The 11,823-nt window shown below is 39.5% G+C and overlaps 1 protein-coding gene across 1 annotated transcript; it reads right to left on the bottom strand.

Moving 5' to 3' along the window:
* Positions 1 to 224: 224 nt before the first annotated feature.
* LOC140946847 (NPC intracellular cholesterol transporter 1-like) lies at positions 225 to 9,827 on the bottom strand. Its single transcript, XM_073395953.1, has 4 exons — positions 9,706 to 9,827; positions 7,756 to 7,935; positions 4,730 to 4,980; positions 225 to 3,030 (listed from the first exon to the last, which is right to left on the bottom strand). The coding sequence occupies exons 1-4, from the start codon at positions 9,769 to 9,771 to the stop codon at positions 2,700 to 2,702; spliced, it is 828 nt and encodes a 275-aa protein (XP_073252054.1). The 5' UTR covers positions 9,772 to 9,827; the 3' UTR covers positions 225 to 2,699.
* Between the last annotated feature and the right edge of the window lie 1,996 nt (positions 9,828 to 11,823).

Below are 11,823 nucleotides of genomic sequence, written 5' to 3'. Positions count from 1 at the left end.
ACTACAAGTATCTTTTCCCCAGGGCTTTAACTGCGCAAAGGAACAAAGCGGAAGGTTGGAAACTTCCACGCTCCAGACCAACAGCGCTAGGATAACGAGCGACGGCAGGGGACGAGTCAGACTCACAATCGACCCAAACCGTTATCAGCACTATCAAGAAATAAACTATATTAATTCTATAATCAATAAAACAAACAAGAAAACGTGTTAAGATAAATGTCGATTCAGCACTGGATGAGAATCAGCGAAAATTAGTTAAGCAGCATTTTAAGGTTTTGGTGGCATGAGCAGTTGAGAATGTTGCTATTGCGACGCTCCGCCATAGCATTGCAGTCCAACTAAACCCTTAACCATGTTGAGCCCCAATATCTACATACAATTTCTCCAGACTGATTTCATTCGTGTCTTATAGAATTAGTTGAGAGAATTTGGTAAAAGATCGAAGCATTTTCCTTAGGCTATGGTACAATTATCATAACCTTTACTCTTATCGTTATGTTGATAATTGATGTTGCTCACTTATGGGGCAGACTTAAAGAGACGCGATAACGGTTATGCGCATGCGCGCCGTTTGTCTCTTCAGAATAAATTTGTTGGGTCAGCACTAAATTCGAAATCGCCATTACTGGTACAATCATCGAAAATCCTTCGTTTTATTCCAACATCCGTCGCTTTGGCTGATCTAGTTATAGTTCGGTAGTGGTGATTAACGTGTGGTTCTGTTTCCATGTGATCGCTACGATCGTTACGATCGCTATAGCGATTGATGGCTTCCATGTAATCATGTATAATGATCGCTGCGATCGCCGAGAAAGTGAACAAAGATCAAAGGGACCCGTGTCTAACAACATCGTTTACTCCGGTTCAATTCAAAGTCACGGTGACACCAGCTCTCCCGGAACCACCGATTTCTTTCTCTTCAAAAATCTCCTCAGGACCTCAGTCAAATTTCTTTCCATTTACTTTCCAGCGGTTGTTTTTCTGCTCTCGTCTTAATATTCCTTGAAAATTTGCTTTAAAGATTAAGACAGTCACATCTTTGCGCATCTCCCATAAAACGACCAAATTGCACGCTTTCACAGCGTTAATCTTGAAATGAGTTCACTCATTTCAAACGTACGCAGTGCTTTCTGGTATTTTTGTTATCGCTTCGATCGCTACGATCACTACGATCAGTGTATGGAGGGTGTTTTCCATATAATCGCTACAGTCGCTACGATTGCTGGGATAGAACTCAGCGATCGTTGTCGCTGAGATCGCTGGAGAGTGGTTTCCATATGATCGCTACGATCGTTGAACCTCTTTTTCCAGCGATGGCAGGTATCACATCGATCGTAGAGATCATATAGAAAACAGGCTTTAAAAGATTAAGGTGATTATATGTTACTTCTCTCAGTCTAGAAATCTTCATAACAATGCTGACGTTGACCTTAATGGGAAGAAGTTTGCGGATATCTTCAAAAATGACGTCAGTTCATCGGATAATAGACCTTGTCACGGTTTTCGACGCCATCTTGACGAGTAGGCAAACGTGTGAGAAATTACAGCGTTTGTATGAGAATCTAATATCGAATAATTGCCTAAAAAGGCTGTTCTGAAAAAATATGAATTGTAAACTAAAGCTTCACTCGTAAAGATTCTACTGAAAAATACCGGGGGCGTTCCATGCGCTAGAAGACCTAAAACCACGTTTTTGAATTTTCTATACATTTGTCTGTAAATAAAGTCCCGGGAAAAATTACAGACAAATATATGGAAAATCTAAAGCAAGCGTCTGAAGAAACTTAAGCAAAGGTACGCCCCCGAAATTTTTTAGTACAATCCTTTGCTTTGCAGCTTTAGTTTACAATTGATATTTTTTTCAGAACAGCCGGTTTACGGAAATTATGCGACATTAGATTCTCATACAAACCCTGTAATTTCTCACACGTTTGCCTACTCGTCAAGATGGCGTCGAAAACCGCGACAAGGTCTATTGACCGAAGACAGTAGAAGGCGCGGTGGCTCAGCTGTTTTGTTGCTAATTATTTTTGTCATTGCAGTCATTATCATTACCATTATTATTACTTTTTTTTACAAAAGAACTGAAACAGGGAAGAAGTCTTTAACCCTTTAAGCCCCAATATCCACATGCAAGTTCTCAAAACTGATCTCCATACATTTCCTTACAGAATTAGTTGAAACAATTTATTAAAAGATCAAAAACATTTTCCCTGAAGTGATCACTTTATTTATTCTCCTAACCTTTTCTCTTGATTATGTATTGATAGTGTAAGGAGAAAATTGATATTGGTCACTCTTGGGACTTAAGGTGGCTCCCCAGAGTAAATTGGCCGTGCGCAGCCTGAGCACTAGTATGGCGCGAGCTTTAAAATCCGCGCGCCGTCCACGCAAAGACAAAGTAACTAGATTTCGTTCTGTAACGTATGCTTGATAGCTAGGGTTATTAGTAAATACTCTAGGGAGCCACCTTAAAGGGTTAACAGAAGGCGTTATTCAACACAAGAAAAACTATGTGATTTGTGCTTTTTCATGCACAACTTTGCAGCTTATAAAGATGAATTAATTTTCAAAACGTTTTCTCGTTTAAAATGATAGCCAATCATAATCTATTGGAAAGAGCGACACTGTCCTATGAACTTAATAAGGGTATCTATTGGTAATAACAAGCACCTGATGCATTTCTTGGTACGTAGTGACTAAATTGTTATGTCGGTGACACTCGGAGTCTCTCGATCTCGCTCACCATGAATGGCACGCTCGGCACTGAAGCTTATGGTCAGATTTCCGTTCTTAGGATCCTTTGTGTAACCTTTCATGTATTCAATGAACGCCTTTTCCCACGCCATAGCCTTCTTGAACTTGGTTGTATCCTTATGGTTATTTACAACAAAAGTGATAATTAAGGTTGTAGCATTCTGGTACGCTTTACCGTCAAATCCATCTAGCACCATGTCAGGCATAATAGGTCCTCCGTATGCAGAAAGGCAAGATTCCTTTAATTTCAAATTATCATCTGATGTTGGAGAACTGAAAAAAGAGCGATGCCGTTCAGGTAAGAACTTTTTTCAAGATGTACTCTTATCTAAAACCAAGAATGTCTTAGATTCTGGATTCCACGCAGTGAATTCCAGATTCCAGGAACTGGATTTAGTTTTGTCAGTGGAACTCAGATTCTGGATTCCAATTCCAATCCTTAGTAGGATTCCCGGGATTCCTCGAGCTGTATTCCGGATTCAAAAGCCCAGGGTTCCTGATTTTCCCGGATTCCCGATTCTACAAGCAAAAAATTTACCGTATTCAGGAATCCGGATTTCCTTACGTACATGGGGCGAATTCATAACTCTTTATCTCAACTACAGTTTGTCACACGAACATACCGTAAAATTCTGAAAATAAGCCCCGGGGCTTATATTTTTCAAAGGCCCTTTTTGAGGGGCTTATTTTTGGAGGGGCTTATATTCGGAAGGGCTTATCTACGGAGGGAAATTTGCGTTTCAAAATCGATTGGGCTAGCCTTATAGTTGGAAGGAAATTTACCGTTTTTGCTTTGTTTTACTTTATATTTGAGGTCAATTTCCAAGTACAAGCCCCCCGGGAGCTTACATTTGGAGGGGCGATTTCAAGGAGGGTTTTTTGAGTTACCGGTTTGGGGGGTTTATATTTGGAGGGGCTTATACATGGAGGGGCTTATTTTCGGAATTTTACGGTAAAACCCTGCAAATGATGTAAAATCCTTCAGTAAGTCCCATTTTAAACATGTTTAAAAGCCGTCAAGTTAAACACGGTTTCAACTTGTTTTCTTTATAAAAGCTACCAACTGTACTTTTTTCGACTGCAAATTTAGTGCAATTACGTAACGTGTTAAAGTTCATTTGAATTCTGTGTAAAAAGTCTGTGTTGTATTTTTTTGATACTGATTTTTATCAAACATGTTTCGTTGGTGTGAATGGGGCATTTTGGGGGTAATGTTTCCAAATATCTCAGAGAGTTTCGAATGGTTTTCTTTTCACTTTAGAAGCCTATTTGGTTGGTTTGCAGTGGCGGATCCAGGAGAGGGGCCCGGGGGGCCCGCCCCCCCTAATTTTTCGACCAAAAGGACGCCCGTAGAGCCGAAAAAAAATTTGGAGACCGGGCCCCCCCTTATCTCAGAATCTGGATGACCGCCCCCCCACCTTATCTGAAGGACCGGGCCTCCCATTATCTCAGGATCTAGATGACCGCCCCCCCCCCCCCTTATCTGAAGGTCTGGATCCGCCACTGGTTTGTGAGTACCCAAAAAACTATCTATCTGTTCGGATGTCTTAAACTTTGGCTGCATGTTTAAGGTTTTTGGTAGCTTTTTCGTGTCTTTTGAAAATGTTGAAGGGGTGTTCCTTTATTACTAGTCATTTGTTGACAGTTGTGTTGTTTCTCCCAGCTAATCTAGACGGCATAAAAGGCGTTAGCGCTCCTCGCTCGCTTCGCGCTTTCCTTCGCTCGCCCAAAAAACGGCTGGCATCTCATTTCGAGGGGTTAGGTTGCAAGCCCATATCACTGTTAGGTGTTTCTTGTCACAACAAAAGAGACAAGAATTATAGGTGCTTATAGGTGATGACTTACTCGTGTCTAAAATAGGTCAGGATTACACCGTTTTTCAGTTGCCTAGAAGCCTACAAACTTTCACTTCATTCCTGCATTCATGTCTCGGAACACAATATTAATCAAATGCGCTCTATAGCAAGCTTACCTTGTGCAATCCAGAACATGATCATGGTAGTCATATACATTAAGGTCATAGGATGGTTTATCATCGCAGTCATACCCCAAGAGCGATATACATTTGTTCAGTCTGGTTTTGTTGTTCTGGAAATACTGAAAGAGGCTCTCGACTGCACACACATTTGTCTTCGGCTGAAAGCAGATGTCCTGGAGTCTGACTGTTTCGCCATCTTCTGTTTCCACAGTCATGTTGGCAATACAATTTTGCAGATCAAGAGCCTGTAGAATGAACATAATTTACGTGTAAAGTTTATAATTGCTGCCATGCTTATAGCTCAGATCGGTTGGGCACTAGTATGCCAAGCTAGGGGCCTTTAAAACACTGGTAAGGTCATGCTAGCTTCGATCTCTTAAGAATAAGTGAAATCCAACTAGTGATCTATTATTATATGCTGCATTTTGATTGATTGAGCTACCACTAGGCTATATGATATAGCGAAAAGCGCCGGCTTTGAAAACCAAAACAATGGCTTCAAGTCTAGCTTTAACCAGCTAAAGTTGTTTTGTATCGATATTTTTGACCAGCTAGTTGGATTTTACTAAAACAATAATTCCTCTGGCCCTCATGGCCTTTGAGTCAATAGCCCATGAGGCCTTCGGCCTCCATCACAGGGTCTGACAAAACAGAGGGGGTCAAAACATTTTGCCAACAGTAGACACAGGGCAAGTGGCAGGTAAAACTTATTTGCCTAGGATAATTCACGTAATTTGGAAGGCAAAACTAACAAGAACATGCAAACAAAGAAACTAACATTACAAATGAAAACGTGATACTTGAATTACAAAGCGTTTCATTAATTTTTTGTAAATATACAGTTACTTCAATCACAGAACTTCAAGCCGTCTTTTATTTTCATCAATACAGCAGCAGGGGATTGCTTCCGGGCATAACAAAGCACAATTGTATTTTACAAAAAATTCATAAAAACGAGCAACGAATCCAATGTCAGCCAGGGAAACACCTCTTCCATCTCGTTTCGTTTCGAAATTTTCGGCTTCCGCTTAGGCTCGATTGCCAATCGAGTCTAGCTTCCGCTTTGAACTGTTTTTGGTACTTGGATTACGAGCTCACCTGCGTAGCAGGTGCATGAAAGTAATAGATAGCTTAAGCGGGTAAGACTACAGACCGCAGAACGGTGGAAGCTGCGGAACCGGCGGAACCCACAGCTAACCTATGGAACCTAAAGAAATTACTGTTTTTATTACAACTACCTTTGGCTAACGTGATAAAATAATTAGTTACAACTATTTTTTTACAATAACTAAGCAATTTCTCGCCCGCTGATTGGTCGAGAGCTATTGTCGATAACAGTACAGACCATGGAAATAAAGTGATTGTGGCGAAGTTTGTTTTTCTCTTTCTCATGAGCGATGTTCCGCGAAAAGTCAGCGAAAATGGACTACAAAAACTGTCAATGTTATTGTAAAAAAAAATCGACAACAATTTTTCATGGTCTGTTCTCTTATCGACCATAGAAATGATGTCAAGAGATAGATTTATTATTTTAGAGTTTTGCTGCTGCCGCTCTGTTGTAGAAAACTAGACTCAAAACGTCCGAAAATAGACAAGGGGAAAAATAACCTCGAAGGTGACCCCCCCCCCCCTTTATTAGTGTTATTCACTCTCTATTTGGGTACAAAAAATATACATATTTTAAGAAGAAACAAATTTGGATATTAGAATTTGTATTGTTTGGTATGTATGATTGCAAAAGTCTACTTTTAGATCCACAGGGATCCTTAAGGTAATGATAAAATGGCAAATTAAAATTATTTTATTGAATTTAGATTATATAGCCTCCCAAAATGAATATAAGGTTCTAGATTTCAGTAATATCAAGAGAGAATGAGCTAGATCATTCTCTCTTGGCAATATTCATGGTTTTTGCAATATGATAAAAATTATTTTTGAAGTTTGTTAAAGTTTTCAACATTCCATACCAAACTCAGAAATAACAAACACTTAGAATACCAGGCACGCAGGGTGAAAACAAGCAGTTTGTGACCCCATCTTTTTATTGCAGATTTTCGATATCCTATACCATGACTATTAATTGTGTCAAGTTTGAAAAAGATCTGGATAGTGTATCCGTTTCAAGGGAATTACTTGATGAGTCTCGTAGGAATGGATGGAGTATTCGGAATTGAGACACAACAATCGAGAATCGAGTCGTGATTCAAGCGAGGACCAAGAATCGAGTGGTAACTTACCTTATAGCGTTACTCAGTGCAAAAACATTTAATAAAAACCCACCCCTCTTTGCTGAAAACTTAATTATAGCAGGAGCTCCTGATTATAGCAAACAGTTTATCTTCAAATGAATATTGCATCATTAATGTACATGTATAGTAAATTACTGGAGAATGATCCGTAGGAGGAAATTACTAACGGGATCAAGAAGAAGCGGCTCTTTTATAATTATGATGGAGAACAGGGATTGAACTTACTTTAAAGTATGCCAGATGGTTGAAAGGAGGGGACTTATTTAGGTATAAAGGATGCTAAAATATATTAGAGTATACACAGGGGCACCCAACGTCAATTTTGGGAAAATATCTGCTCGGAAGACGATTTGAGATCTAGAATTTTCGGAACGTTTGTTGTAAAATTTCTTGTTTGACTCCCTCTCCTAGGATTTTCGAACATCTAAAAAATGGTATAATTGCCCCTTTTTAACGGATTCTTACCCGAAAAAGATCACCTAGAATTTTGGGAGCCTTTTTTCTGGTTGAGATTTTTGAAAAGGTAAGTTTTGATCCCTATAATTTTTGGATCACTAGACTTTCAGCAAGGAAATCCGAACAGATGAAAAATTTTTTAGGGGATAAAACTATGCCTATACATACCGTTTAAATGCTAAAATACGTTTAACAATGCTATGTTTAAGTGGTTTTGAACTATATTCTTGTTAGGTGCCCATGTGTACAGGGTTCATTTATAAGAGAAAATACAATGTAACAATGTCAAAATACAGAGGTACACCACAAACTTACCTGATTTAGTAAATCTAGATGGAAGATAGGCCCAAATGGAATAAAATTATTATAGGGCTGTTGGTGATATCCACCTGGTAGATTCTTCGTTGGTCGAATAATAAGCTGTTCAGTGCGAAAAAATGGATCAAACTTGGATCCGTAAATTTCTTTCTCCTTGCGCGCCACACTGTTTCCATCCTGTTTTCAAAATAACACCAAGGATCAAATTAATAAACCATTTAAAAAGTGTTGCTGTTATTTTGGAGCTTAAAAAGTATAGCCACACTTAGGAACGTTTTATTACGGCATGTGCCCAGATGTTGGAACAATAACCCAAACTTAACTGGAATGACAGCTATGATGCAGTTTAAAACTCTTTTTAAAAGAATTAGTGCTCACCGTACGTTTTCATTAACAATATTTGTATAGGTAATAGCACGATTTGTAGTGATATTTGGCATAAATACCAGAAGTGACATTTCGAAATTAATACACGTAATTTCACGAACCGTTAGGCGAGTGAAATTTGAGACAATTTTGAAATATCACGAGTGGTATTTATGCCAAATAGCGCGTACAAATCATGCTATTATTTGTTTATACTACTAACCGCAAAAGGTTTGTAATTTTCACATGTAGGTAGTTCAAATTAAGCCGAAATACCACTGCTCTAAGCCAATCAAATTGCAGAAATTTCTCGTGTAGTGGTATAATGATATATGATTATATAGTTAATTTTGCAAATCAGTGCAACAAATGCAGTGCTGGCAGATTACACTGAGATTAATGACTTATCTGCAGGTTGCGCGCTCAATGCAGGATTTCCAAGAGCAATAACAAACTGTGTTCCATGCGATGCCGTGCTTGTCCTTATTTTGTTCAAAACAATGTTCACAAAGTATAATACCCTTCTCAAACGAGAGAAAGATGGGCACTATTTTAAATTGGGACATTTCCTCAATTCACCCAGTCCCCTACGATCCCACAGCCCCATAAAATTTAACACGACAGTAAAACAAGACAAATTTGACCTAACCGGAAATTCCGAAAATTATTCCTGTTTCTTAAAGCTCGCAAGGAAAATTAAGTTTAAGTTTTATTTTGTCTGATATTGCATTAAAAGCTCTTCAAACTATCCAGGTGAATATGTTTCTGTTCGACGGGACAGCAGCCCAATGTACCCCCATTATGGGGGTATTGTTTTATTGCGAAAGGCCAAGGAAGATTACGTGCCCAGTTGTTTGTCATCTAAAATTACTTGGGGGTCGAAAGCACTGAACAGCTACATTTGTTGTTTTCACAGATAAAAATTAACAGTTGTGTCCTGTTTGAGAGCACTACTGCCTGGTACAAGCCCCAAACAATAGAACACACCTAACATGGAGCACTGTCGACCTAGCATAACCAAACAGCATCTGACACCGGTGCCATTTCGTTAGCCTGTTCCAGGCTACTCATTAGGGACTTTACGATAGGACGACGCGAAGGCAGCGAAAACGTCGCTTCAAAAATGAATTTGTGTTCTTTCGGTCTTTATCGCGATTATTCCGACTCACTTACTTCGTCAAATGTAGGCGAACCCTCCCGGCGTTGAATTCGTAAGAACCATACTCAAGTTTTGAAAGAGAATAAAATTTCGTCGTGGCCTGTTCACGTCCTCCATAAAAGTGAAATTAGGCAATTTCACGTCGTAGTCGTGCAAAAACGGCAAATAAATGTACAAAAAAGTGAGATGCACGTGCAAAGTTGTTGTTTTGCCTACTAAATCTATCGTTGTTTTTGACGTTCTCATTGCCGTCGCGTCGTCGGATCGTAAAGTCCCCATTCTTACACTGCATGGGAACTAAATGTAGATTAATTCAACATTAGAAGGGATATATATGTTTTTTTTTGTGGTTGTTCCAAAATGGAAAAACCGTTCTTGCAGAGTATTTGTCATAATGGACGTTATTTAACGGAGAGACCCACCTGTGCAAGTACGGTCATCATAAACACGGCCACGATCGAGCGGAGAAACAGCGCTGTTAGAGCCATACCTCTTATCTTTTACAAAAATTATATTTAAACGATAACTGCTTCGTTATTTTTTCCGGACAGCTTTCAACTGAGGCGACAACAGAGGTCAAATCTGGACTGCGCAAAGGCGTCTCCTAGCTATTTCCTTTTCTTTTAAGTATGCAACAAAGGAAATATGAGAGGTCCGGACGCAGGCTTATCAAATCCGGTCAGAATATCGTCAGAGATGGAGAAAAGTCCATTAAAGCTGATTTGTGATTGGTAGATTGCCATGCATCCTGGCTCATTCATCTGAACTGATGACGAACGAGAGTCACGAGGAGGAAAGTGAGGGGGCGAAGGTCGCCCATTTAGCTCAAGAGCAAGACAGAAGAGTGATACCCTTCGTCGTAGACACTTTAAACCTTCCGTTTTGATATGAGAGGGGTGATTTCCGCCAATATTAACTTTCAGATTTTGTTATGCCATTCTCCTATGCTGTTATTCAGTTTTCTTAGGAATTCTTATATGCATGTTCAAATCCTATTATTCCCTTTCGAATTTTGTTATTTACTTTTCTGATTTTATTATGCTATTATGCATTCTTTTATTCAGTTTCGAATTTTGTTATTCGCTTTCGAATTATGTTATGCAGTTGTCCAATTCTATAATTCGATTGCACAGTCCTCTCATGCAGTTTCGAATCCTATTATTTCCTTTCCAATTCTGTTATTCACTTTTCCAATTCTATTATGCCAATATCAATTCTGTTATTCAGTTTCCAATTCTATTATTCGCTTTCGAATTATGTTCTTCCAAATCCGGGACTTTCGTAGTTTATTTGGCCGACGGTGCCCTGGGGACCAGTAAAGAGTTTTCCCGCGATATAGCAAATCATAGCGGCCTTGGACGTCGACGTTTTACGGAATCGATTACGAGCATGCATAAATGCAATTCTACAGCAACTTAATTCACCAAATTTTGACTCTGATAGTCATGATTCTGTATTCTTCGCGTGAAGAGTCCCTATAATACTGTTGCAAGGTTTGATGGATTGATAACAACATGGTGAGTTACATACGGCAAGTCCAAGATTGCTTGAGCTCTCATAGCCCAACTTCTTCTGCACGTGTTGCAGAAAAGCTTTTCACTGGTAATCGTGGTAGACCCAAATATGTAGTTCCACAAGAACAGGTTGAATTTCTAATAAAAAGACATTTTTCTGTGCCTGAGAATTCCAAACTTCTCGGGGTCAGCACGCGAACTGTGGAAAGGCGGATGTCAGAATATGAATTAAGTATCTGGGGAAGTTATGATGGAATGAATGATAATGAGCTTGATGACATTGTTACTGGGATACTGAAGGATTTTCCCGACGCTGGATATAAAAGAATGACAGGTCTTCTGCTCGCAAGAGGAAAACGACTCCAGCAGAGTAGGATACGTTCTGCGATGCAACGAGTGAATCCCGAGGGTTGTCTTCTGAGGTCACTTGAGTTAAACGTTCTTCACCGCCGAAAGTACCAGGTATATATATGGACCCTTGGCCCTTTGGCATATAGATGGTAATCACAAGCTTATAAAGTATGAACGATGAGTGATTTGCTGCTGGGCTAATGTTACTAGTGCCAAAACTGTGTTGCCCCACTGATGTAAGGTAATCCAAGACAGTCTTGGATTGTGGATTCCACGTTGTGGATTCCGAATTGAGGACCCTGGATTCTGGATTCCTCGTCAGTGGAACTTGGATCTTGATTCCAATCGCTGGCAGGATTATGGATTCCTTGAGCTGAATTCTGGATTCCAAAGCGCATGATTCCGGATTGTACCAGCAAAAAATTTTCTGGATTCCAGATTCTAACCGGCCCCTGACACCTGACCTTATCTCAGACCAAAACATGCTTTTTTCCACAGCAGTTTTCATACCTTACTTCTGAAACTTATACTCTATATGCCATTATCCCCAAAAAATGTCTTGGAACAAAACGCTCTGATTCAATTGGAGTTGATAGAATAAGTACGTTTTTACGCCCTCGTCGTTTCCTTGAAACCGTTTTTCTACAAAACGCGCACGGCTCAAAAACCATACCC

Source organism: Porites lutea, chromosome 8 (assembly GCF_958299795.1).
Source record: "Porites lutea chromosome 8, jaPorLute2.1, whole genome shotgun sequence".
In the NCBI taxonomy this organism is placed as follows: domain Eukaryota; kingdom Metazoa; phylum Cnidaria; class Anthozoa; order Scleractinia; family Poritidae; genus Porites; species Porites lutea.
Note: the sequence above shows the minus strand (reverse complement) of the source record. Positions and strands in the feature narration are given on the sequence as shown.